Source organism: Cynocephalus volans, chromosome 11, assembly GCF_027409185.1.
Source record: "Cynocephalus volans isolate mCynVol1 chromosome 11, mCynVol1.pri, whole genome shotgun sequence".
In the NCBI taxonomy this organism is placed as follows: Eukaryota; Metazoa; Chordata; class Mammalia; order Dermoptera; family Cynocephalidae; genus Cynocephalus; species Cynocephalus volans.
The window spans coordinates 48,480,392-48,505,502 of record NC_084470.1 but is presented as its reverse complement, the minus strand read 5'-3'; the positions used below and the strand labels follow the sequence as shown (position 1 = coordinate 48,505,502).

At 38.7% G+C, this 25,111-nt stretch overlaps 1 protein-coding gene across 1 annotated transcript in view; it reads left to right on the top strand.

Moving 5' to 3' along the window:
* Positions 1-25,111, top strand: part of TRANK1 (tetratricopeptide repeat and ankyrin repeat containing 1) — an 82,831-nt gene that overhangs the window by 10,858 nt on the left and 46,862 nt on the right. The window contains exons 4-8 of the mRNA XM_063115320.1: positions 763-881; positions 3,335-3,418; positions 3,666-3,804; positions 5,662-5,793; positions 17,535-17,705. Of these exons, the coding sequence (XP_062971390.1) occupies positions 763-881; positions 3,335-3,418; positions 3,666-3,804; positions 5,662-5,793; positions 17,535-17,705 (645 nt within the window). The remainder of the gene's footprint in view (positions 1-762; positions 882-3,334; positions 3,419-3,665; positions 3,805-5,661; positions 5,794-17,534; positions 17,706-25,111) is intronic.

Here is a 25,111-nt window from a genome sequence, read left to right as displayed (position 1 = left end):
TTTTTGGAGGGTGGATGTATGCCCATTGCCCAATTTCTAAATTTAGAAAGATGTATTTATGGGAATTTTGTATCTTTTCATACAACATATGTTTGTTTTGATATTTACTTATTTTTTGAAATTAATAACACTGGAAGAGGTACCATGTTATTCTGACACTTGACTTGTCCCCCTGGACATTCTCTTTGAGAAATGTGTTTGGAGGATCATGAGGTGCAATAGGTTGATGGGCCACTGGGTTAGAAGAATGTGTGTTGACTAAAAGGGTTGGTAGATCTGGGTTCCAGTCTTGATTTTTGTCACAAACTAGGTGCATGATATGCTGTGAAACCTGTCTATTATTCATAGCTTCTAATCTGTCAGGTAACAATAATATATGTCACGTTTTTCTTAAAGGATGTGAACTTTGTAACTTCCCTTGAGCCTCCATTTCCTCCTCAGTAAGTGGAGATAATAGGCACTGCCTTAGTGTTTTGTTTGAGGAATTAAATATAAGCAAATATCGCTGGGCTCAGCAAATAGAAAAGCTAAGTGAATGTTAGCTTACATTCTGCCATCTGACTCTTAGGGGATTGGTTTTATGGATGAACTTAAAATGAGTGCCACTTCAATTTTAAAGAACTTTATGCTTTGAAAATGCCTTTCTTTCTGGTATCTTTAATTTACCATTTGTCTATGAGTGGCCTTCATTGGAGGACCTTTTCCCAAGTCTTCTAGCTTTTCCCCATATTAAAATTTCTAAACTGTGGAAACTTCTTTCAGGTGACTCCGTTGTTTTGCAAAGTTTCTTGCCCTGCTTTGATCATATTTTTACTACTGGATTCTCAACAGAAGTCTGGCAGTGTGTAATAGAAAAGTTGGCAAAGAAAGGATTATGGCATGTAAGTAAAAGGAGACTGCTCTCTTATGGGGAAAGTGCACTCTTGATTAAATGATTTCTTTCTGTGGGCACAGAGGGATTTGTAACTTATTATTTGTTTATCTTGATGCCACAATAACTTTTTAACTGGAACATCGTTAAAGATGGAAAGTCGTTGAGATAATATTAATCATCCAGTTTCCATACTTTTAAGGTGGGAAAAATACTTAGTTTGTGGCAACCTCACTCCTTGCTCTGTTTGTCCATTATTATCAAAGAAATGTAAAGTCCAGATGCTAATGGTAATGTGGAATGAGGAAAATAAACAATTACATGTTCATCTTCATAATCCTTTTTTATACTGCGTTAGCTAATGTCGATCCAGATGACCTATCTGTGGTGCTCAGAACGATATCTGTGTAATTTTAAAGGACTGCTAACCTTTGGATAGCAGCTAATTGAAGTTGTAGGACCTGAACCCAGGGCCAGGAATCCATGGAATGGAGGAGCAGATGGACTGTGGAGCCTGGGCTTCAGTGTCACACAGATGCATTCTTCATTATTAATCCTCCACTTTCTATTTTGGGCTAATTACTTCCTCTCTGAGTCTCATTTCCTCATTGTTAGTTGCAGCATATAAACCTATTCTTTTAAAGTTTTGGTGAGAATTGGAAATAACAGCCCAAACACCTAATAATAATTTTAGCTCTTTTTGTTGAAGGCTTACAATGTGCCAGGCACTGGGCTAAGGAGTCTTATAATACTTGACGTGTACTAAGTGCCCAGTGAATAGTAGTTGTTATTGATGATGGCTGTAAGCACTCATGAGAATGGCTGGCCAAGGCTGGGAGTTTAGATAGAAAGGGTCTGCTGAGCTTTCTAAAGCTGGGAAGTTCAGAAAAGTCACCAAAAGCAAGGGCAACCTGTTAAGGACTCTAGATCCAGGCAGGTCAAATGACTTCAGAATAGAGAATTGTTAAATTTTTGGCAAGGTCATGGATTCCATTGGAAATCTAATGCAATCTACATGCACAGACAATTATGTGTATAGTTTTAAAGTGTTCATGGGAAACCCCTTAAAGTCCAGCCATGGGCTCCCTGGCAGGCAAGAATTCTACCACTGACCCACCCATGCGATGGGCTCCCTGAAGCTTACCCCCATATTAAAAGGTTGTGGGAGGGCAGACAGCAGGGATGAGGAAAGCAGACTGGATTCTTGGGGAACCAGGAGTCAGAAATCCAGGGCCCTGTTAAAAGACATTTGGGATGTTCTCCCTTTGGATTAGATGGCTTGACTGTGAGATATATGAGGATATTTCTAGCATTATTTTTAAAAAGTTCTGAAATTCTGTGATTCCAAGTGCTAGGGTAGATCTAAGAGTAGGACTTTAGGCCTGATTAGCAGGAATATAGCACCTGGAAATTTATAGCACCCAGGAAAGAACCCCGTTCCCTTTTCCCAGTATGGGATGGACAGGAAGAGAGTTCCATTGCCTAGGTATGGAGTGAGAGAATGGGAGCCAAGAAGCTCCTAATAGATTGTCATCCCAGGCAGAAAAGGAAATGCTCAGGAATCCAGCCCAAGAGGCAGGTCTAACATTCTTCTTGCAGTGGGGCTCAGGTAATTCCCCCAAACTGGAAACAGAGGCATCTTGTAGAAGCCATGCCAACAATCAGGACTGTCAAAACCCTGAATGTGTCATCTGGGGTTGAGTGTGGGCAGTGGGGCCTGGAATTCTTAGACCTGATAGCATACCTCGATGACCTTAATAGGATGTGCTGTGTAAGCTAGGAAAAGTTGCTTGACCTCTCTGGGATTCAGTTTCTTCAGTGACTTTAGATAGGGTCAGTGGTTTAACAACTGGTTCTCTTGAAAAAAAGTCCTGATTTGTAGCGTTTGCCAATTTCCATAGTATAAATACTCTTACCCTGGTCAATTTCCAGCTACTAATATGATGTACAGGACTTGAGTCAGGAAGAGATGTGCATAATCAGCTCACTAGCTGACAGGAGTTGGCTCCAGCATACCACCTGATAGGGTCTAATGGGCCCCCAATATTTGGGGCTTATGAAACACTGATGTGCTAAAGAATTGATTAGGATGGGTTATTTCTAAAGGATTTGAGTCTTCTGCTTGCTAAGCTTTAAGAACTTTGCAAGGAATTACTTTTAAAAAAAATCCTGTTGTTACTGTACTGTGAAATATTGCTTGACATCAGCTGTTTCTGTCCTCAGCAGGTTTTGATGAAATGTGGGGAGACCTTAGCCCTCAGCAAGAACAGGGAGTTGGCTAGACAGAGAGACTTTGATTATCATGGCTCAGGCTGAAAAACTTGTTAGGTAGCTTTAAAAAAGAGACAAGGTTAGAGAGTATATTGTCTTTTTGTTTGTTTTAAAGCCTAAAATAATCTTTTTGCTCTAATAACCTGTGTGGACACCATTATTATTCCAACTCTTTTTCTCCCCTCCCATCAGTCATTTCTACTTCTGTCAGCGAAAAAAGACCGACTGCCAAGAAATATCCATGTCCCAGAGTTATCAATGAAAAGTCTTTTTGAGGTAAGGTGGCTTCTTGAAACATATGGTTTCAAATCAGACCACTTCAGCCTTGTATTTGGGACCTTTCCCTTCTGCTGCCTCACCACGGATTTGTTATTTATAATAATCTTAGGCTTGAGCCACAGCTAATCCAGGTTTTACTGATTCCAAACTGTGGGTGAAAGAGTTTGAAGTTTCATATTGATGTAGTGACTTCTGTGATTCTTTCTGTGTATGTGTGTGTGTGTGTGTGTTTTTTTTTTTCCAGAAATATGTCTTCATTGGACTTTATGAGAAAATGGAACAGGTGCCCAAGTTAGTCCAGTGGCTCATTTCCATTGGTGCAAGTATTGAGACTATAGGACCATACCCTCTTCATGCCCTCATGCGACTCTGTATCCAAGCGAGTGAGTGTTCTCCAAGTCACATACCCTCCAAGCTGCCCTTCTAGCTCTGAGCTCTGGGACTCTGCTGCTCTCAAGTGAGATTAGAATTTAGCCACTCAAATGCAGAATATTCAAATGATTTGAATATCCAAAAGATTTGATTATTCAGATGAACGAAACAGCAGGGAAACAATATCATTTTTCTTTCTCCTGGTACCTATTAGCTACAGGAGGCCCAAACTGAAAGGATTCCGTGTTCCTAGACAGATCCTGGCAGCAGGGTGGAGCCCTAGGACCCAAGAAGGAGACTTGGGACAGACAGCTTTTGCTGGGCAGAACTCCCAGGAGAGCTTTTAAGTTTCCTCCTGCTGGCAAAGGCAGCTTTGGTCTTTTCCTCCCGGTTTGGTTTTCTTTCTTTCTTTCTACTGCTGTGTTCTTGGGCTGTGGCTGGCCGGGGGGCGGGGGGGGTGTGTGGAAACTCAAGGGAAACATGGGCTATTGCTGATATAGTTTGATTATGGTTCTTTTAAAGGACTGCTATTTTCATAAAATTCTTTTTTTTTTTTTTTTTTAAAGCTTCAGCATCTGGTTATAGGATTTAAAATTTAAAATATTTTTGCTTTATCTTTAGCACACACACACATTCACAGTTTAGGTAGAAGTTTGTTTTTCCTTTTCAAACATATGTGGCATCACTGTTGGACATTTACCCATACCTTTTTAGAGCCAGAAGGGGCCAAGAGAACTTGTCCAATCTACCTTTTCTAGGTGATATCATCTCTCCAGGAATGGGGGAGTACGGGGTGGTCAGGGGCTTGAGGCCTTGGACCCCTATCTTTGGCCAGATTTATCCTGCTATTATACATTTCATGTTTGGGGAATCCAAAGAAATTTTGTTCTTACACAGGGATTGGTGGATAAAACATTTAAAAGTTAAGTGTGATAAAAAGCAATTTAATCCAATCCTCCTGGTTTCACATTAAGAAACTGGAATGCTGAGAAGTGTGCCTCTGGTTAGGACTGTCGTGATTCCTCACTGTGTCTATTCTGAGTTAGCTCCTGTGGTTGCGGGTGGTATCAGTAAGATCAAGTCTTCAAGTTTATCCCTGATTTTCCTCAGAGGACAACTTGATATGGTAACAAATGGTGTCCACAGAGTTGGCAAAGGTGTGTGGCTTTTCCTAGATCTCAGCTACAAGGGAGGAGTCTGGGAAAATAATTGAAAATATATGAAAATATAGTAATTTTCTAATCAGAGATACTGGCTTGATTATTGAAGTGTTGGTGCCCCTCCCAGATCCTCTTCACCACCAGTACCCCCATCCCCACTTGCCCTCAGTGCTGCCTGCTCACAGTTCACATCTGCCCTCTCCGCCAGAGAACTGCTCTCTGCCAATAGGCACTGCTTCCCAGGGAGCTTCTCCCTCCACCTTGCCCTTCTCCTTGGGGGCATTAGGTAGCTTTTGACAGACTGACACAGGGATACAAAAGACCAACCCCCTGCCCCAAGGCGGGTCAACTCTGTGGTGTGGTTCACACTCCAGAGTGCTTCATGGGATCAGGCTGGAGCCAATTCCAGCTAAAACCACTTCCTTGCTTAGCTCCTTCCTCTGCTCTGTTCTGCTTTCCTCGTTCTCTTTTTCCTGAGATCTCTTTCGATAAATCTCATGTATAGGAATTGCTGTCTCAAGCTTCTAGGGAACCTGACCTAAGATTACTGTGAATAACTTTCTATAAGTCATTGTTTCAATTTACAAATACCTGTTTGTGGTGAGTGGAGATGTGTGTTGGATTCCCCATCTGGTTACCTTTGTGCAATACACTTGCTTTGCTGATTTTCTGTATGTAGACAATAACAATCTTTTTAATTTCCTGCAGGGGAAAACCATCTTTTTAGGTGGTTAATGGACCACAAGCCTGAGTGGAAAGGCCGCATCAACCAGAAGGACGAGGATGGCTGCACTGTCCTTCACATGGTCTCCGCCCACACCCCAGGGTACCTCATCAAGCGTAAGTAGCAACACTGCAGGACGCAGGAGAATGTGCTGTGGGCTGGGTGATTTCAGGAACTGGAAGACTCACACAACTGACCACTATGTATTACCTGTTCCATCCTGTGGCAGGCTCAGAGGGCCAAACTTTCCCTTGAATTAAACATGATTGGGAGAGTAGACTGTATGCAGGAAGACGTGGGGTGAGAAAAGGAAGAATCACTGGGCTCTATGTGCTCTTCAGGCTTTAATTGGTTCTGTGGGGTTGAATGACTCAAGGACTTGGCTTCTGGCCGCATTAGTTTCCTCCCTCATCACACAGTTACTAAGTGCCTTATTTTATGCTGAATCTGTGTTAACTGCAAGAGATAAATTGTGAACCAGACAACAGATATGTTCCTGCATTAATGGCACCTAGAATCTAACACAGGAATTGTATCCTCCCATACCCATTGGGGTCATATGGTCTGTGTGAAAGAGTGAGGCTGGCACATGCAAGGGAAAACTGGTTCTTTTGACAGGGACATACCTTGTTAGCCTGGGAAACAGGAAGACCATGTTCACTCTCACAGAGCTCTCTGATGGCACTCAGTTTTTCTTAAAACTTTCAGACCCCTCAGTCTTTGTTTTCTGTTTTGGATGGAGAAAAACATATCTTTTCCATAGTGGTAATGGACTGTCAGCCTCAGTGGAAGGGAGGTGACAGGGAGTGGCAGGGAGCTTGAGCCTGGTACTGCCACAACGTGGAGCTGATCATGGGAACCAGGCTGGCTGTCATTCTCTGATGTCAAGGGATGTTGGAAATCTGGATTTTTAAAAACCGTGAAATCTAGTGATTTTCAAATGTCATCTCAGAACTAAATATGCCTGTGGGCTAGACACAGCCTGAAGGCCTCCAGCTGGGGGCCTCTGGTCTGGTGGGTCCTCCTAGGAAATTTGCAGTTTTCTCTCTTCAGAATTCTCAGGAGGAGCCCAGTGAGGCTTGTTTCTCCAGTGCTATTTCCTGCTGAACTGGGACCCAGGAATCTACATCCAGGGAAACAGAGAAAGGGTGTTCTGTGGATTTTTTTGGGCTTTATTGAAATATAATTTATATACTACATAATTCAGTTCAGTGCTTTTTAGTACAGTCACAGAATTAAGCAACCATCATCATAGTCATTTTAGAACATTTTTATCATCTCAGAAAAAAGCTCTGTATCTATTAGCAGTCATTCCCCACCTCCCCCTACCCCGCCAGTCCTAAGCAACCACTAGTGTACTTTTTGTCTCTTGAATTTTCCTATTCTGGACATTTAATATAAATGGAATCAGATAATATATAGCCTTTTGTGACTGGCTTCTTTCACTAGCATGTTTTCAAGGTTCATCTGTGTTGTAGCATCAGTACTTTGTTCCTTTTTATTACCAAGTAATATTCTGTTGTATGAATATTTCACATTTTATTCATTCATCAGTTGATGAATGTTTGAATTTTTTCTGCTTTTTGGCTATTTTGAGTAGTGCTGCAATAATCATTTATTTACAGGTTTTTGTGTGAGTGTATGTTTTCATTTTTCTCAGGTATAATATATACCTAAGAGAAGAACTGCTGGATCATATAGTAATATTATATTTAACCTTTTGAGGAATTGCCAGACTGTTTCCAAAGTGAATGCATCATTTTTCTTTCCTACCAGCAGTATGTGACAGTTCCAATTTCTCCTCATCCTCAGTAACACTTATTATTACCTGTTTCATTGATGCCCAATGTGTTTTAGTACCTTCCTAAACACAGTGGTGTCCTGGAAAATGTTTATCTGATTTTCAAAAAAAGAAACCCTGAATTGTAGTGTTTGTCAGTTTCCATAAATACTCCCACAGTGGCCAATTTCATACCACCAACGTGATGTCACTGAACAGAGCTGGGAAGAGATGTTCAGTAGTATATCATTATATTGTATTTTCAGCATACAGATACATTAAGATAGATGTAAAGAAACCTCATCATAGATAATAGCAAAATGCAGTAAAATAATTGTGACGTGATTAATTTTGTTTTTAGTATAATTTATTTATTATTTTTTGTTAACCAGCTTGCAACATTCTGGACATTAAGCAGTTGTTTTTTGTGAACAGGAATGAGCTGGCTCCAGCACACCACTGTGCTAAGGGTAACATTAGCCTAGAAATTTTTGGTTAAAGTCTGTGTTACCAATCAGGGTGCTCTCCTTACGCATCCCCACTCTGCAAATTGTCAAGAAAAGACATTTCCAGACAGGTCTCTTTGAATTGCAAAGAAATACATTTCCAGGTATCCTGACATCCAGGTGACTAGAGCAGTGTTTGGGTATTTTAAGTGCCTGCTATGCCCTGGATCCTAACTGTATGGATTGATAACTTGGAAAGCATTTCATTTCCTGAGACTTTAGCCTGTGCTGTCCAATACAAGTATAATGACAGTCCATATACAATTTAAAAAATTTTAGTAGTCGTATAAAAAAGTAAAACAAAATAGGTGAAATTAATTTTAATAATATATCTAACTCATGTATCCAAAATATTATTTCTCTTTGTAATTAATATAAACATTATTGAAATATTTTCCATTCTTTATTTTATTTTTTCAGTTTTCTACTGAGTCTGAAATCCAGCATGTAGTTTATATTTTTTTAGTACATCCTAATAAGGACTAGGCACATTTCAATAATCATATGTGGCTAGTGGCTACCATATTGGATGGCAGGCACAATTTTAGATTATTTCTTATAAACACTGAAACCTTTCCAACTTTCCGAAAGTTGGGAAGATAAACGTGAAATAAAGAGAGGGCCCTTAGTTCGTGTAGAAGGAAACATAGGCTGCCTCCATGGCCTCCACTGAGTGAGGCTTCGCAACTCTCACAGGGTTCTTCTCCTTCCTTCTCTCTTTCTCCCTACCTCCTTCCTTTTCTTTTTTTTCATCAGGGAAACTCATCTTTTTTTTAAAAGTTTTATTTTGAAATAATTTTAGACTTTAAGAAAAGTTGAAAAAACATTTGAGAGATTTTCTGTATACCCCTCACCCAGCCTCCTTAATGTTAACATGTTTATGAAACTAAAGTTTAATGATCAAAATCAAGAAATTGACATTGATATAATACTATCAAATAGTATACAGACCTCATATCAATTTAACTAGTTTTTTCACTAACATACTTTTTCTGTTTCAGGATCACACATTTCATTTGTCCCTATCAGTCCCTATCACTGCCCCAATCAGTCTTTCCTTGTCTTTCTCGACCTTGACCCTTTGAAGAATATTGGTTAGTTACTTGGTAGACTGTCTATCAATTTGGATTTGTTTGATTTTTTTTTTTTAAACGATTGGAATGAAGTTATACATTTTTGGTAAGGATATTGCAGAAATGATTTTGTGTTATTCTCAGTGTGTCATATCAAGGGGTTCATGATGTCAATATGTCTTATGATGTCAGACTTGATTATTTGGTTAAGGTGTGATCTGTGGGATTTCTCCACTGTAAAGTTACTATCTTTCCTTTTTGCAGATAATATGTATCTTGGAGAAGATACATTGAAACTATGCAAATTTCCTGTTTCTCCTCAAACTTCTGCTCATTAATTTTGTAGCCATTGGTGGATCTTGTCAGTAGCAGTTATTAATGTGATCTTTGATTAATGTCAATTTTAAAAAAACATATTCTTTCTTTTTACCTTTATTGCTTTTGTAAAAAAGAGCTGTTGCTTCTCCCCATTATTTATTATTCAATTATTTAATTATTTCATTATGGACTCCTGGATATTTATTTTATTCTATGTGATAAAATCCAATACTATCATTATTTATTTTGTTGCTCAGATTGTTCCAGCTTTAGCCATAAGGCACTCCTTCACATTAACTCCTGTGTTCCTTGGACAGATCCCCATCCTTTTTTGAGCACTTTCTTACTTTCAGGCACTACAAGATGATCCAGGCTCATCCTCAGTGTTCTCTGTACCAGGTCTGGAATCAACCACTTCTCTAAAGATCCCTGGTTCCTATTGTTGGAAAATAGGGTAGCAAACAAGATTTGGTACTAGATGTGACATGCTAATTGGCGTGTCATTGTTTCTAGGCCTTCTCAGCAGATAGAGCTATGACATACATGTATGTATACCAACCCAAGATACCCACATCTATATTACTGTATCTGTCTTCATATGCCTATACTACAATGAGTTTAGACTGATACCTCTGATTCCAGTCCAACGCCATTGTCATTTAGCCTTTTCTTATTTGTAACAGCTCTCATCTACAATATATTTACTTATTTGTTCAGTTCTATGAGTTTCAGACTAGTTAACTGATACCTCTGTGAGAAACCCATTTATTGACTAGATTTATGTCCATTTTTATGTTCATTTATAGTCAGCGTTTTTTTGTCTTCAACCTTAGAGCATCCAGTCAAGATATTAGTTGTTTTCTTTCCCACCCCCTTTACTGTGGTTATCTCAGTCATTTGTAGGACACTTATGCTTTTTTTTTTTTTTTTTTAGTGTGTATATTTCATATTTGGGATTCTCCTCACATCACTACTCCTTTTGTGTGTTTATATTTTGGGTATGTGAAGGGCATGTGAAATATTAATATGGTTCTAGGAGTTAGAACTTTACAAAAAGATGTACTTACATAAATGTCACTTCCTCCTCATCCCTGCTCCATCTCTCTCTTCCTGTTTCCTCTTTCTCTTTGCTCCTTTCCCATCCTCCCCTGTAGGTAATCAATTTCTTTAATTTCAGTCTTATTCTTCTTGGATTTCTTTTGCAGTAGTGAGCAGACACTTTTGCATTTGTTACATCTTTTTTTACACTGAAGAGTCATATTGTATAGATACTCTTTGGCATTTTGCTTTTTTCAGTAACAGTATGCGGTAGAAATCACTACATATCAATTCATATGTGTAAATGCATATGTAGTTTTGTTAGATATTATCAAGTTTTCATCTAGGAGGGTTGTACCAATTTGTATTACCACCAACAACACCTCTCCCCACAGCCTCACCAACAGAATTTGTTGTCGTATTTAAAATTTTTTCCAGTCTGATAGATGAGAATTTTTATCTTACTGTAATTTTCTCATTTCTCTAATTGTGTGTGAGGTTGAACTTATGTTTAAGAACCTTTTTATATCTTTTTCTCTGAATTATATGTTCTTGTCTATTTCTCATTTTTCTATATCGTTTTTGGTCCTTTTCCCTCAATTTTTAAGAATTCTTTGCTCATTAGCTCTTTGTCTGCGATATATATTATGAATATTTTCTTCAAATTTGTCAGTTGTTTTCTGCCTTTGGCCTTTTTTGTCATGCAGTTTTTTTCTTATTATATAGTCAAATTTATCAATCTATTGTTTTATTGCTCCCAGGTTTGGAGTCAGAACTGGAAAGCCTTTCCCTACACCAAAGTTAAAGAGAAATTGACCCATATTTTCTTTGTCTGTTTGGTTTTGCCTTTTTTTTTTTTACATTTAAATCCTGATCCATTGGAGTTTAATGTAAGGATTAAGTTTTATCTTTTTTTTCAAATGGCTACCTATTTGTCTCAGCACCATTTATTTAAAAGTCTATCTTGACTTCAGTGATTTGAGAGGCCAATAATTCTGGACTTCCTGTTATATTCTACTAGTTTCTTTGCCGAGTCATGTGTTGCAGACTTCTTTGAATCACCTTCTTAAAAGCTATATTAAAAATTTAAAGTATACTTTATACCCACTAGGATGGCTAAAATAAAAATAGATGGACAATAACAAGTGTTGACAAGGATGTGGAAAAATAGGAACCTTCGTACATTGCTGGTGGGTAAGAAAAATGGTGCATCTGCTTTGGAAAACACTCTGGCAGTTGCTCAAAATGTCAAACAGTTACCATGAGATCCAGGAATATTGCTCCTAGAGGAATAAACCTAAGAGAATTGTAAACATATGCCCAAACAAAAACTTGTACATGAGTGTTCATAGCAGCATTATTCGAAATAGCCAAAAAAGTCAAAACAACCCAAATATCCATCAACTGATGGATGAATAAACAGAGAGCTGTATATTTATAAAATGGAATATTATTCAGTCATAAAAAGGAAGTAGGTACTTACACATGCCACAGTATGGAGAACCTTGGAAACATTATGCTAAATGTAAGAAGAGAGACCTCAAAGGCCACATATTGCATGATTACATTTACATGAAATGTCCAGAATAAGGAGATCCCTAGAGACAGAAAGTAGATTGCTGGTTTCCAGGGGCTGGGGAGGGGTGAATGGACAGTGACTGCTCATGTGTATGAGGTGTCTTTTTGGGTTGATGAAAATGTTCTAGAATTGGATAACGGTGATAGTTTTACAACTTCATAAATAAATGAAAACCCATTGAATTATACACTTTAAAAGGATGAATTTTATGGTCTGTGAACTATATCTCAATTAAAAAATATGTTTAAAGGGAAAAAAATTGAAAGTTCATGTTCTTGGTTAAAAAAAGCAAAACACTTCAAAAGGATATGTGAGGGGGCTTCCAATCAAGTTGGTGGAATAGACAGTCCCCAGCTTCACTCTCTCCCATAAATCAACCAGTTTACAACTAAAAAAAAGCAATGAAAGCCAAGGTGGGGCCGCTAGAGCTCAGGGGAAGAGAAGGAGAGACCTACAGAGTGCATGAAGGCAGGGGAAGCCGCGAGGAGAGAAAGAAAAAAACCACTCTGACCGTTTCAAGCCCCGGCAATGTCCAAGCTGGAGTTGCTGAGAGCACAGAGCAGGAGCTGGCAAAAGCCACAGCTGTGCCCTTTGGATGAAGTTGCATGGAGGTGGCAAGGGAGAAGAGGGCCTTGGTGGCCCCTAGGCCAGCAAGACCACTAATAGGGTTTCTGTGGACCCACATAGGAGTGAGGAGCCACAACAACTGAAAAAAAGGAGCCACTCAGAGGCCAGTGAGTCATTGCAAGGGACTGAAGCATGGCCTGTCCCATGGGAACTGTTTGCAGCATGCGTGGTGGGGGAGATGGGCCCACTTCGGGAATACTGGCACAGCAAGGACAGCTGATCTGCCCTCCAATCAGCATAGGACCACTCAGAGGAGACTTGTTAGGAATATAGAATTGCATGGGGTACAGTTTGATGAAAAGACTCAGACCCAGATCAGAGTTTCTACACAATCCAGGTGCACCGGCTCACTTGAGAGCCAGAAGTACCTATAAAGCCAATCATTAAACCATGAGCTGCACAAAATGCCTTTCCTAGGGAATCAGCAGCAAAGCAGCAATTTAGCTCAACCACAGGGCTCAAGTGCTGGTCCCCACAGGAAGTTCCCCCATTTTAGAAGTAAGCAAAGGACAACAAATTAGTTCCAGTGCAGAGTTTAAATGGTGGGAACAGCAAATAATCCAACACAGAACTGAAAGAAAAAACAAAGTACCCACAACCAGAGATAGTTTGATATTAACTAGTAAAAGTCTTATTTCACCAAAGAACACCTATAACACCTAAAAGGACTGGAAGTCCCTAGGGCTACCAAACCAGAAAGAGGGGAAGGCCGGGGGCTTCAGCAATGCCCCCTGACATCTGCAACTAATCTTGAGGGTGGGAGACCAGAGCCTCGGCCATACTCCCCCAACACGTGCAGCCAACCCAGCAGCGACCACCGAGCTGCAGCAAGAAGGGCTCTGGGTTCCTGAGCTGGGAAAGTGGGGGGTGAAGGCTTTTGACACACCCCTGATATCTGCACCCAGCCCAGCAATAACGAAGCCACCACTGGAAGCCCCCTGGTCTCCCCTGTAGGATTGAGGGGGGTGACACAGGCCTCAATCCCACTGCTCCTCCTTCCTCCTTTTTCCATCCCATTTCCTTCTCCTTTCCCCTTTCCCCCTTCCTCCCAGCTGCTCCACAACAACATCCTAGAATGTAAAAAATAATATTAGTAAAATTACATTTTCTTTAAAAAAAAAGGGATATGTGAGAAAAAGTAAATTCTTTTCTACAATGTTATTAACTACCAAAACATTTTTTTGTGAGTCTTGCCAGTATATATATATTGAAAAATTTTTTTCTTCTTGTATATAAATATGGGCACAGTCTACATTCTGTTCAGCAACTAGCTTTTTTCACAGAACAGTATATTTTTATCTTGGCCAGCTATGTGGGTAATAGTACCTGCATAGCTTTTTCATTTTTTTCATATATCAAAGCATTCTATATTGTGACCATACACTATTGACGGATGTTTAAAATTATTTTATTTTTCTATTGAAACAATGCTCAGAGACCATTCTTCTACATATATCTTTGTGAATCAATGGAAATATATCTGTAGGATGATTTTCTAGTTGAGAAATTGCTTGTTTGAAGGATTCGTACGTTTAATTTATTTGGATAAATTGTAATTTTATTTAAATTTTAAACAGATTACATTAAAAAATCAAAAGGTATAATAGATATACCTTAAGAATCTCTATCCTGCCTCTGTTCTTCAGCACTGCCAGGAATAGATGTTACTAGTATCTTATGTTTTCTTCTGCAAATAGTTTATCATATGCAAGTGAAAACATATATGTTTAATATGTTAGCACATTGGTATGTGTTTGGATTTTGAAAGCTACTGCTAACTTGATCTCCAGCAAGGTTTCCCCAAACAATGTATGAGGTTATATTTATCTTGAGTATTTTTTGGAACATGGAAAGTCAAGAACTCTCCAGATTCTTTAATATGGCCTAAATTTCAAATCCACCATTTGAAATAAATACAGCATAAGTAGGCCTTAGAAATCTTTGGTTCTGTTGGTATTTTGGTCAATTCTCATTGTTATAATGGTCACATTGGCTCTGGTACAAAGTGATATGAGAGGCCCAGGGATGCAGAGTGTCAGGGAGTCACCAGAGCAGGGCAGCTGTGGGACCTGAGGCCTAGAAATGGTCATCTCCTAGAACTGAAGAAGTGAGGATGGGTCAGGGCTAGTTGCATCTGTCTTGTTTTCAAGCTAAAGACACTCAAACTTGTTTAGGCAAGAAAGGGAATTTATTGGCTTATGTGACTGAAGAGTCCAGAGTTTGGTCCAGGTACTCACTTGAAAACTGTCTTCAAGAATCTGCTTTGCTGCTTAGCTCTGCTTTGAGTTCTGAAAACTGTTCCATCTGTGGTAGCAGAGACACAGCCTTTCTTTTCTGTTAGGTTCATTCTTGAGGCTCTTTCAGTGGAGGCCACCAGAACCTTCAGGCTTATTTTCTTCCAATTTGTCAATCACAGCCAAAGAAGATATCCTCCTCCCAATACTTCAGTAAAAGTCCTACTAGTATGTCTCAGTGATCTGACTTTGGTCACATGTCATCCACGAAACAGTAACTAGAGCCAGAAGGATGGAATGATCTGATTGGCTAGGTTCTGGTGAGGTATTGGCCCCTGGAGGCAGGGATGGGACAGAGCCAGTAGGGTGGAATGATCTGATTGGTGAGATCCTGGCAAGGAATGATCTGATTGGCCAGATCCGGGTGAGGTGTTAGCCCCTGGAGTGGGGAGTTGAGTCATTGGTGGAAAATGTGACGGTGGCAGGCATAGATTTCTGTCTGTGTGATGTACACTCCCATCAAATCAGGTAGGCTGAGGGGGAAAAGGTGCTTGCTCAAAGGAAAACTGGGTTGTTCTCAGAAAATAAGTCTGGTATACAAGTGGTCTTCAAGTATTGCTACTTTATCCCCTAAAATAATTTTTTAAAAAACCATGTACCTCTTTATCTGTTTTTAAGTTGACATCTGGAATTTTTTATCTGTGAGTCTAAGTAATTGTAAGAAAAGGTAACTTTAAGAATTTTTTACATGTTGATATTTTAAAATAAAACTATCTCATTTTTTTACTTGTATTTAATAGATTATAAATACCACAACAGTTCGATACCCTCCAACATTTATTTTAAAATTTATGGACAAGCTTTTTAATCGTCAAAAATATCAACTTGTGCATTTTTTTGGATCATATTTCCAGTTTACTTTTCTATAAGAAGTTTTCCCTAGTATATTTTATGCTTGAACATCTTATTGGTCATCAAGTGATATTCTTCTGGAACAGAAGTAGTCATACTCGTATAACTTTAACTTTAAAACATTTCTGTGATTGTAGGGCTCTAAAGGTTAATTTTTTTTTCCTGGATTGAATTATTACTAAAATTACTACAAAGCTTATCAAAACAACATAAATATAGTAAAAATTTCTATAGTTATTAAACATAAAAATAGAATTTTGTGGGGCATTAGATAGGGGTGCGTTGTAGTGCCTTTTGAAAAGAGCTTTGTAGGCATCAGTTTTAATTGTTTCTTAGGTTGGTACCCTGGAAGACAGGAATTTTTACCTCCCTTGGGGCAGTGTTCTATAGTAATTATATTAATTTTCTATGTTATGTAACAAATCATAATAATATTAGGGGCTTAAAACAACAGCCACTTATTAGCTCACAGTCTTATAGATCAGTAATTTGGCATGATGTGACTGAGTTTTCTGTTCAGTGTCTTGCAAGGCTGAAATCAAGGTGTTGACTTCAGCTGTGTTCTCATCTGGAGTTTCAGGCTCTCTTTCAAGTTCACATGGTTGTGGCAGAATCCCTATTTCTGTCACTGCTATCAGACAGAGATTCTATAGGCTACACACGCTCCTTGTCATGTGGTCCCCTGTATCTTCAAAACCAGCAGGGGAGAATTTCTTGTACATCAAATCCCTCTCATATTTTGAATCTCTGACCTCTTCCATCTCTGAGAACTTTGACCTTTAGGACTCATGTGATTTGGTTAGGCCCATCTGGATAATCTACCTATCTTAAGGTCAGCTGATTTGGGACCTGAATTATATTTTCAAAGTCTCATCACCTAGATTAGTATTTGATTGAATAACTGGGAGAAGGTGAGTGTATACCATGGGTTAGGAATCTTGGGGGCTTATCTTAGAATTCTGCCTACCACAGTAAGATTCTTGATGGGTAGGAAATATGACTTTAAAAAAAATTTTGTTAAGTGGGAGAAGGGCAGTTGTGACTGGGAAGATGGGAAAGAAGAACACTAGGAGCAGGATTATTCCTGGAATAAAGGTGCCTTGTCAGGTGGTGAATTTTAAGAAAGCTTACATATGGAAGTCGGCAATCAGGCATTGATTTGATTAATTCTGTGTCCACATGGGTCTTTGTGTACCTCCAGGGCTTTGCCTGTTCCATTCTGAAAACTCTTGGCATCTATGATCACAGAGACACCTTGATGCTTGACAAATAGACATGTCAGAGCAACAAATGGAGCTGGCAGCCAGAGGGTTGGGGCTGGAAGGGTGATAACAGTGACAACGAAAAACCCCTGATGCCAAAGCAATTGTTACTTTGTTCCCCTGTCCCCAGATTGGCTTTTTTCTCTGGAAGAATATTCTGTTTCCTCTCTAGGGAATAAAGAAATCTGAAGTCACAGCTTGCTGTTATCCTTACAGCTGTAACTGTTGCCTAGTAACCAGATTCCCCCTCTCCTTGCTTGTTGCCAAGGAGAGGGGAGAAAGGTAGAGAGGAGCACACTTCTAAACCTCTTAAAAGCTATTGTCCTTCCCACTTCACACAGGACTCCTTGCTTCAGGGAGTTGGGTGTACTGCCTGAGGCTGGCAGTTGAGGTTCTGTAAACAGAGGGACCCTGGTGTTCTTGCCCCAGGCTACTTGGGCAGGAAACTGGGAGGAAGAACACTCATGGGGACATCTCCTTATGGAAGGAAGCATGATAATCCCCCTTTCTCATTTTGGCCTGCCATAGGACAAACAGAGGATGTGCAGATGCTCCTGCGCTTTGGAGCAGACCCCACTCTGCTGGATCGACAATCTCGGTCTGCTGTAGATGTCCTGAAGAGGAATAAGAACTTCAAAGCCATCGAGAAAATCAACAGTCACTTGGAAAAGCTGGCTACGTGTTCTAAGGACTTATCAGGTACAGCTTCTAGTGAATTAACTTTTGTTGGGGGTAAAACTGGTTCTGTCATATTAGATACAAAACAGTTTCTCTCTTTTTGGTACATGTAGATGGAAATGAGACCCCCCAATCTTTGAAAAAATTTGTTTGCATTTTTGGAAAGATAAAATGAGACAACTCTTATTTAGAGAGCATCTGCAACATTCTGAGAACTTCTCCAGGTCCACCTTTGGCAGTATGGGTGATATTTTCCATGTCCGCACACAGCAAAAAAGAAAAAAAAAAAATCAGAACAGGAGATAACAAAAATCAAGCCTATTCCTCAGAAACAATCACTGTCAATAATTAAAAATACACTTATATCTGTATTTCTTGATTTCTCAATTTGGGATAGCATCTGTTGACAGACTCTGCTGTATAAGATGAAGTGCTTGGTTGTGTAAGTCCTACTTGTTCGATTTCGTCAAGTAATGTTATTTGTATCATTTACATTCTATTACTTAACTCTAAGTTTTTCATGCTTCATCTATAGATTGATTTAAAAATTGAAAACCAGGGAATGGCATTTGTATGATCATGTAAATGTTACTCTTTCTACAGCTAGTAGCATGGCTGGACCCACAGAAAGAATCATCAAATGTCCTGAAAACTTTGCTCTTAAAATGTGATACTCAATAAGCATCTCAGTTTAATAAGACACATACAGTTGACCCTTGAACAACTTGTGGGTTAGGGTAGCTGCTGTACCCGCCTCCCCTGCCTCGTAGAAAATCCTTATATAACTTTTGACTCTCCAAAAGCTTAACTTCTAATAGCCTACTCTTGATTGGAAGCCTTACCAATACCGTAAATAGTTGATTAACAGATACTTTGTATTTTATATACGTTATGTACTGTGTCCTTACAATAAAGTAAACTAGAAAAAAGAATATGTTATTAAGAAAATCATATGGAAGAGAAAATACATTTACAGTATTTTCTGAAAAAATCTGCATATGAGTGGATCTGCTGTGTTCCAACCTGTGTTGTTCAAGGGTCAACTATATATTTTTTTGTGCTTCTTGTAGTTCTTGGGGTTATATGACTGTTATGGCTCATGTTATCTGTGTAAATTTCTTTCTTGTTCTGCTAGAGTACTGTACCTACTCAAGTTTTTCATGGGGAAGGAATGGATAGTAGACTTATGGAGTTTTTAAAAATGTCTTTATTTTAGCCTCGTATTGATTGAAAATTTGTCTGAATATGGGCATTGTATTTCATCGGTAATAAGTTGTACTTTCCTCCCACATTTTAGCATATTTGAAATTGGAATGTGTTTTATAATCGGTGACATACGGCAGCCTTTTCTGGTGTGTTCAAAAATCCATGGTATCTTAGATTTATGAAATATACTATAAAACCTTGTTCCTCACGACTTTGAAGAAATTGTTTCATTGTCTTCTAACCCCCATGGCTACTGATTAGAAGTCTGATGTCAATCATTTTTCTTCCCTTTTAGGATTTTCCCTGTCTTTGGAGTTCTGAAATTTCCTTGGGATGTATCTAGATGTGGGTCCTTATTTGTTCTTTTTGCTGGGCACCTGTTGGCCCCTTTCAGTCTATCTTTCTTAGTTCAAGGAATTAATCTTCTATTATTTTGTTCCTCTCCAATGTCTCTTCTTTCTTTGCCACTATTATTAAATGGATGAACCTCTTGAATTTATAATACATGTCTCTATTTTTCCCTAATATTTTCTATCTCCTTTCTTTCTTTGCAGATCTTTAACTTAGTCTTTAGCTGTTCCTTTTATAATTCAACTTGTCCATTGCTTTGTTTTTAAATTTGGAAAGTTATAATTTTAATTTCTAAGAACTCTTTCTTGTTCTGATTTTTTTTTTCTTTTGCAGCTTATTCTTGATTTGCCACATCTTCTTGAATCACATTTAAGAATATTAATGAAAAAAAAATTTTTTTTAGAGACTATTCTTTATTTAGACTATTCTCTTTCATGAATTATTTGTTACTTTTGGGGTTAGTTGATTCATTTTCTTGTTTCTCTTTTGTGCTATTGCTTTTTCCTAATTATCTTCTGACCTTGGATGGTTTGTATTTATGAATGAAGGACTAGATCAATTAATACTTAGTAGGTGGTGAGTACGCATTTCCTGTAGTTATTTAAATGTGTTTCCTCAGAAACACTCCCTTCCTTGAATGGGTAAGTGGGCAGCAAGTTGAAGGCAGTCTGTAAGGGGTGTGTGTCAGGGTGGGAGATAGTCTCACAGGCTGGGGATTATTGTAATTGCCAGAGTTAGAAAAGTTTTATGTGGGAAGAGATTGAAGCTGCTTTTATTTAACAATGCCCCCACCCCACCGCACTTCCCCATCTATCTTTTAATTTTTATTTATTTATTTTAAATATCTTCTGTCATTTCCATGAGAATATGAGAATGAGAGAGAAATGTATTTGTGGAGCCTTCTTTTCATCCAGTGATGTTCTTTTGCTTTTATTTTTGTGTTTTTGGGCAGTTGGCCAGTAAAGGGATCTGAACCCTTGACCTTGGTGTTATATATAACACCATGCTCTAACCAGCTGAGCTAACAAGCCAGCCTTCATGGATATTCTTTTAAAGCTGTGACATATCATGTTTAGTTTTTAAATGACCTCATGTTTTAATGAATTGTGATTTCTTCTGTGAGGTAATATAATAAACCACTGTGAAGTGCTTTCTGAGAGCTTGTACATATAATCTTAATTTTAGAATGATTTCCACAGTTTGAGAAAAAGAAAGTAACCAAACAGGTTACTTTGCCAGAGAATTTCCAGGTTTTTAACTAATAATAACAAAGAAGGACCACTAGTTAGTAATAAGAAATGGCTGACTTGTTTGCAAATTTATCTTTTATTCATTCTGATCTTAGAATACTGTATTCTGTAGACAGTATTCTTAGAATACTGTCTATTTTCTATTTAGTGTTATAGTCTTTAGCATGTCATTCATTTTTGTATTGTTTTTAAAGCTTTGATTTTTTTTTTTAGTTTCCTTGTACTCATATAATAGAATCTTTGAATATCTGCTAATCCTAAAAACACCTCATCTTCTGAGACAGGGCTCTTGCTCTCCCTTCCTCTCTTTCCTTTACCAGTTAAATCTGTAGACTGGATTTGGAACCAAGAGAAGAAACTTAGTAGAATCTCAGCTTGTCCTCTTTTAATGCATTAGAATTCAGCTGTCCTTGCTTGGCATCAAAGCATGCACGAGAGGAGTGTGCATGGTTTCAGCCTTGCCTTTGGGTTTGCTGGGTAGCCTGTAATGGCAGTGGATGAAGCCAAGCCTAAAAGCCCAATACTTATTTGTAAACTTATTGGATTTTTGATTATTTTAAAGTTTTCCAGACTATTGACCACAAAGATTTTCTTGCCATGCTAGAGGAATATTGAAAGACTGTAGAGAAACACTGAGTCAAAAAAGTGAAAATACTGATAACTGTCATACTCTTCTTTTTGGTTTTTATCAGGGAGGGCTAGCAAGTTGGAGTTTTCCTGTATTTCCCAAAGTACTCCTAGCAGTCCTTGTAGAAGTCAGTCTCTGAATATGATCTCTGTATGTAATGATCTCTGAATGGAGTTATGTACTGAATATCATTGTTCCTTTGTACATCTATATGGCTGTATAGAGTTGTATGCGTGAATATTGTTTCTAAGTTTTTGCTGATTGTACAAACTTTAAAATCTAAGATGTGGCTGGGAGATCTTTTAGTTCCATGCAATGGATTTTCTGAGATGATGGAAGTGTTCTATACCTGCTTTGTCTGATATGATAGCCACTGGTCACATGTGGCTGTTGAGTACTTGAAATGTGTATGACTCGTGCATCTGAAGAATTGAAATTTTAATTTTATTTAATTAACTTTAGTTTTATGTAAGTTAGTGGTCACTGTATTGTACAGTGTAGTTTTAGTCTTTATCCCCCAAATGTCTTTCTATCCAGAGTAGTAGCTGAGAAGACTGTGGGAGAGTCAGAAGAGAGGTCCCTGGGCCATTTCAATGAATGAAGGTGGATCTACTTTATACTTATGGACCTTAATTCCCTCCTCATCCTCATCCTCATCCATTAATGGGACAGATTATCTTTGGGAAAAGCTGCTGCTAGGGAGTTTGTACCGTCTCTGACCAGAGTCTGACTTGATGATTTTTGTTTTTCACATCTATGGCTCTGAGTACAGCACCATTAGGTCATGAGCTTTTTGCACCTAGGTGAATGAACATTCCAGTTTACAGACTAGGATGAAAGATGCTTTCTCCCTTGACTCTTCCTCAAGGTCGCTGTACCTCATTCTGCATTTCTTACCTGCTGCCAGGGGATGTGAGAGACCACTTTGAGGAGCAAGGATTTAATCCTAAATAGTCAAGTTATAGAACTGTTTCTACCTGCCTTTCATGGCCACCACCAGATGGCAACATGTCCATGTTTTCTAGCAGCTGTTGATGCTCAGCTCTTTCCTTAGGACCAAGAACAGCAAGATTGGAGCCTTTGTTTTTCTCACAATTGTTTATGATCTTCTCTCTCATTCTCTCTGAAAGGCTTGGCCTTTTTGACTGAGTTCAAATCCAGGCCTCCGAAGCTTTTTCTCTCTGGTCCTCCGGTGGGGAGCCAGCTGCTTTCTGCTCTGTGCTCAGCACCAAGACAGTGCCTGTTTTCAGTTAATGCAGGCATGGAATATTAAAGGATGTCCATCACATTTTCTTCGTTTTTATAAAAACTATGTTTTAATTTTTTTAAGAAAATTTATGAAATGTAGGAAAGAAAATATTAATTCTCCATAAACCCACCTGCCAGGAAAAATTAATGTGTTTGTTGTTTGGTCATTTAGTCTTAATCTATGCATTTATAGTTAAACATTTTTATCTTTTAAAAAATGGGATGGATATTTAAATTTAAATTGATAAAATTATGTGTAATAAAACTTACCACTTTTGCCTTTTAAAGCTTGAAAGATTTTGGACAAAAATGAAACCTCTTTGAAATGATTTTTTTCTATTTTCTAATACTCTGAGCATTGTTGCAACTTCAGAAGATCTTTTTTATCTTTAATTTCAAATCTGCTTATATATTTGCTCAATATGATCATTGTAGAAAATTTGTAAAAATATTGTTTTATATGAAAACAAAAATCTATTGTAATTATACTTTGGCATACTTTTTTTTTTTTTTTTTTGTCTTTTTCGTGACTGGCACTCAACCAGTGAGTGCACCGGCCAGTCCTATATAGGATCCGAACCCGCGGTGGGAGCGTCGCCGTGCTCCCAGCGCCGCACTCTCCCGAGAGTGCCACAGGCTGGGCCCCTTTGGCATACTTTTTATTCAGTCTTTTGTTGTTGTTGCTCAGTACTTACATAGTTAAATTTTAAAAAAAATCTGTGATTATAATGTATAAGCAACTTTGTGTCCTGTTTCTTTTGTATCTTATTAAGCTTATAGAAAATTTAGGAAGAAACAAAGGAGTTCAGTGTAATAAACAAGTCACCCACAACCTTCCTACCCAGGGATACCATTTGTCAGTATTTTAACAACTTTCCTTCTATGCGTTTTTATGTTGATATTATTCTCTGATTTCTTTCTTGATGTCTGGAGCTTTGTCTGATCTATAACTGCTTTCTTAACTAGTCTAAACCATGCGAGCTTGTGTTTATTATACAGATGCATCTTGTTGTCTCTGTTGTTAAACTAAGTACGCCTCTGTTTATTTTCATGTGACCTTTTTCCCAACTAATGTTCCTTGGGGTGAGAGATGTTCCCGAAAATTTAATGGCATAGTGCAAGAAGACAAGCAGCAAGTTCCCATCAGCTCGGTAGTGAAGAAATTCCTCTTTCACCAGGGGTCCTATTTTTTTTGTATGTTGAGTTTTCATTATTTTTTTCTGTCTTCATAGGTATTTTTAGGAGGAGGTGGGAGGCAAAGCCCAGGGGAGCTAGCCAGACATTGTCATACACACACATTTTCTGTTTCAGAGTGAGCTTCCAGCTAAGGTGATGTAGGTCTTTCTTTGCCCAATGGTTGACATTTTCTCGTCTCTGGAGGACAGTGCTGTAATGAATCCTGCTTCTGCCTGGCACTTGAAGCTCTCTTTATTAGAGGACAATGAGCGTTTGCCCCGAAAGTTGGTGTGTTTCTGGTCTTCTGAACTGCTTTGTTGAAGTGTGATCCAGATGCATGTCAGATCGTGTAGCAGATAATGTTGGGACTCTGCCTGGGTCCCCTTGGGCCCCTTTTACCATTTCTGTGTGCTTCCTGACATTGGTGTGCCTTCACTATGAGAAGCCAGCACCTAAGGCATGTCCTCAAGGCATATCTTCGGGCTTATGGAACCGGTTTTGCTCATTCTCCCTCAAACCAGAAGGGCTTAAGAATTTACATCCTCTCAAGGCAGGCTGTAGCCAGTCACTGATACATGTAAGAATATGAAAGCCCATTTCCTTTGCCTTGCATGGGGACAACTCTGAGGTGTGACTCATGCTCCAGAGCTCACCTGTGGGATCAGGCCGATGCCACCCTCTACAGGATTTGGCCTGAGCTCAAACCCTGGCTTGACTTCCTCCCACCCTATCCTTCATCTCCTATTCCCTTACTGGTCTTCTTCTTCAATAAACTACTTGCACGCAAATCCTTGACTCAGGGTCTGTTGCTGGGGAACGTGCCTAAAGAGAGTATGCTTTTAATTTTTTTCCCATTTTCAAGCAATCTTTAAAATCTTTTTAAAAGTGCTTCCACTCTGGTAGAACATGACATTGAACATTCATTCATCTCTTTCTTTACAACCATGATAGCACTTCTATTTTGTGACAGGTCCTTTTCATTTGGTGTGAAAACAAATGTCCATTTTGCTCCCGTCTCTGTTCAGTAATATTTCATGTCAACTAAGAATGCTTTTTGAGTGTATAATCTGATACCAAATAAAAAATTTGTCCTTTTCAACACTTCATCAATGGGTGTTATCCAGTCATTACTACTTTCTCAAATAAATTGAACCAAGAGGATATTGTCATCCCTTCCTTGGCCAGAGAGATGGCTCCTTACTTAACTTCGCTTTTTCCACTTGCCCATAAGACATACAAGTTTGGGTGGCTGGTGTGTAGCTGGATGTTGCCATTGCACTAAGCCATCTTCCTGTTGTCACACCCCGAATTATTATATCAGTTATCTATTGCTGCATAACAAACTACCCCAAAATTTAGTGCTTAAAACAGTAAGCATTTATTTAGCTCACAATCCTGCAGGTGAGCAATTTAGTTTTGACTTATGGTCTTAACTGAACTCCTTCAAGTGTCTGCAGTCTTTGCTGATCTTGGCTGGGTTCTCACATCTATGGGGGCTCAATTTGCACAACTGGGCTGATTCCTATTCTATGTTGTCTCTTATTTCCCAGCAGGCTAGCCTAGACTTG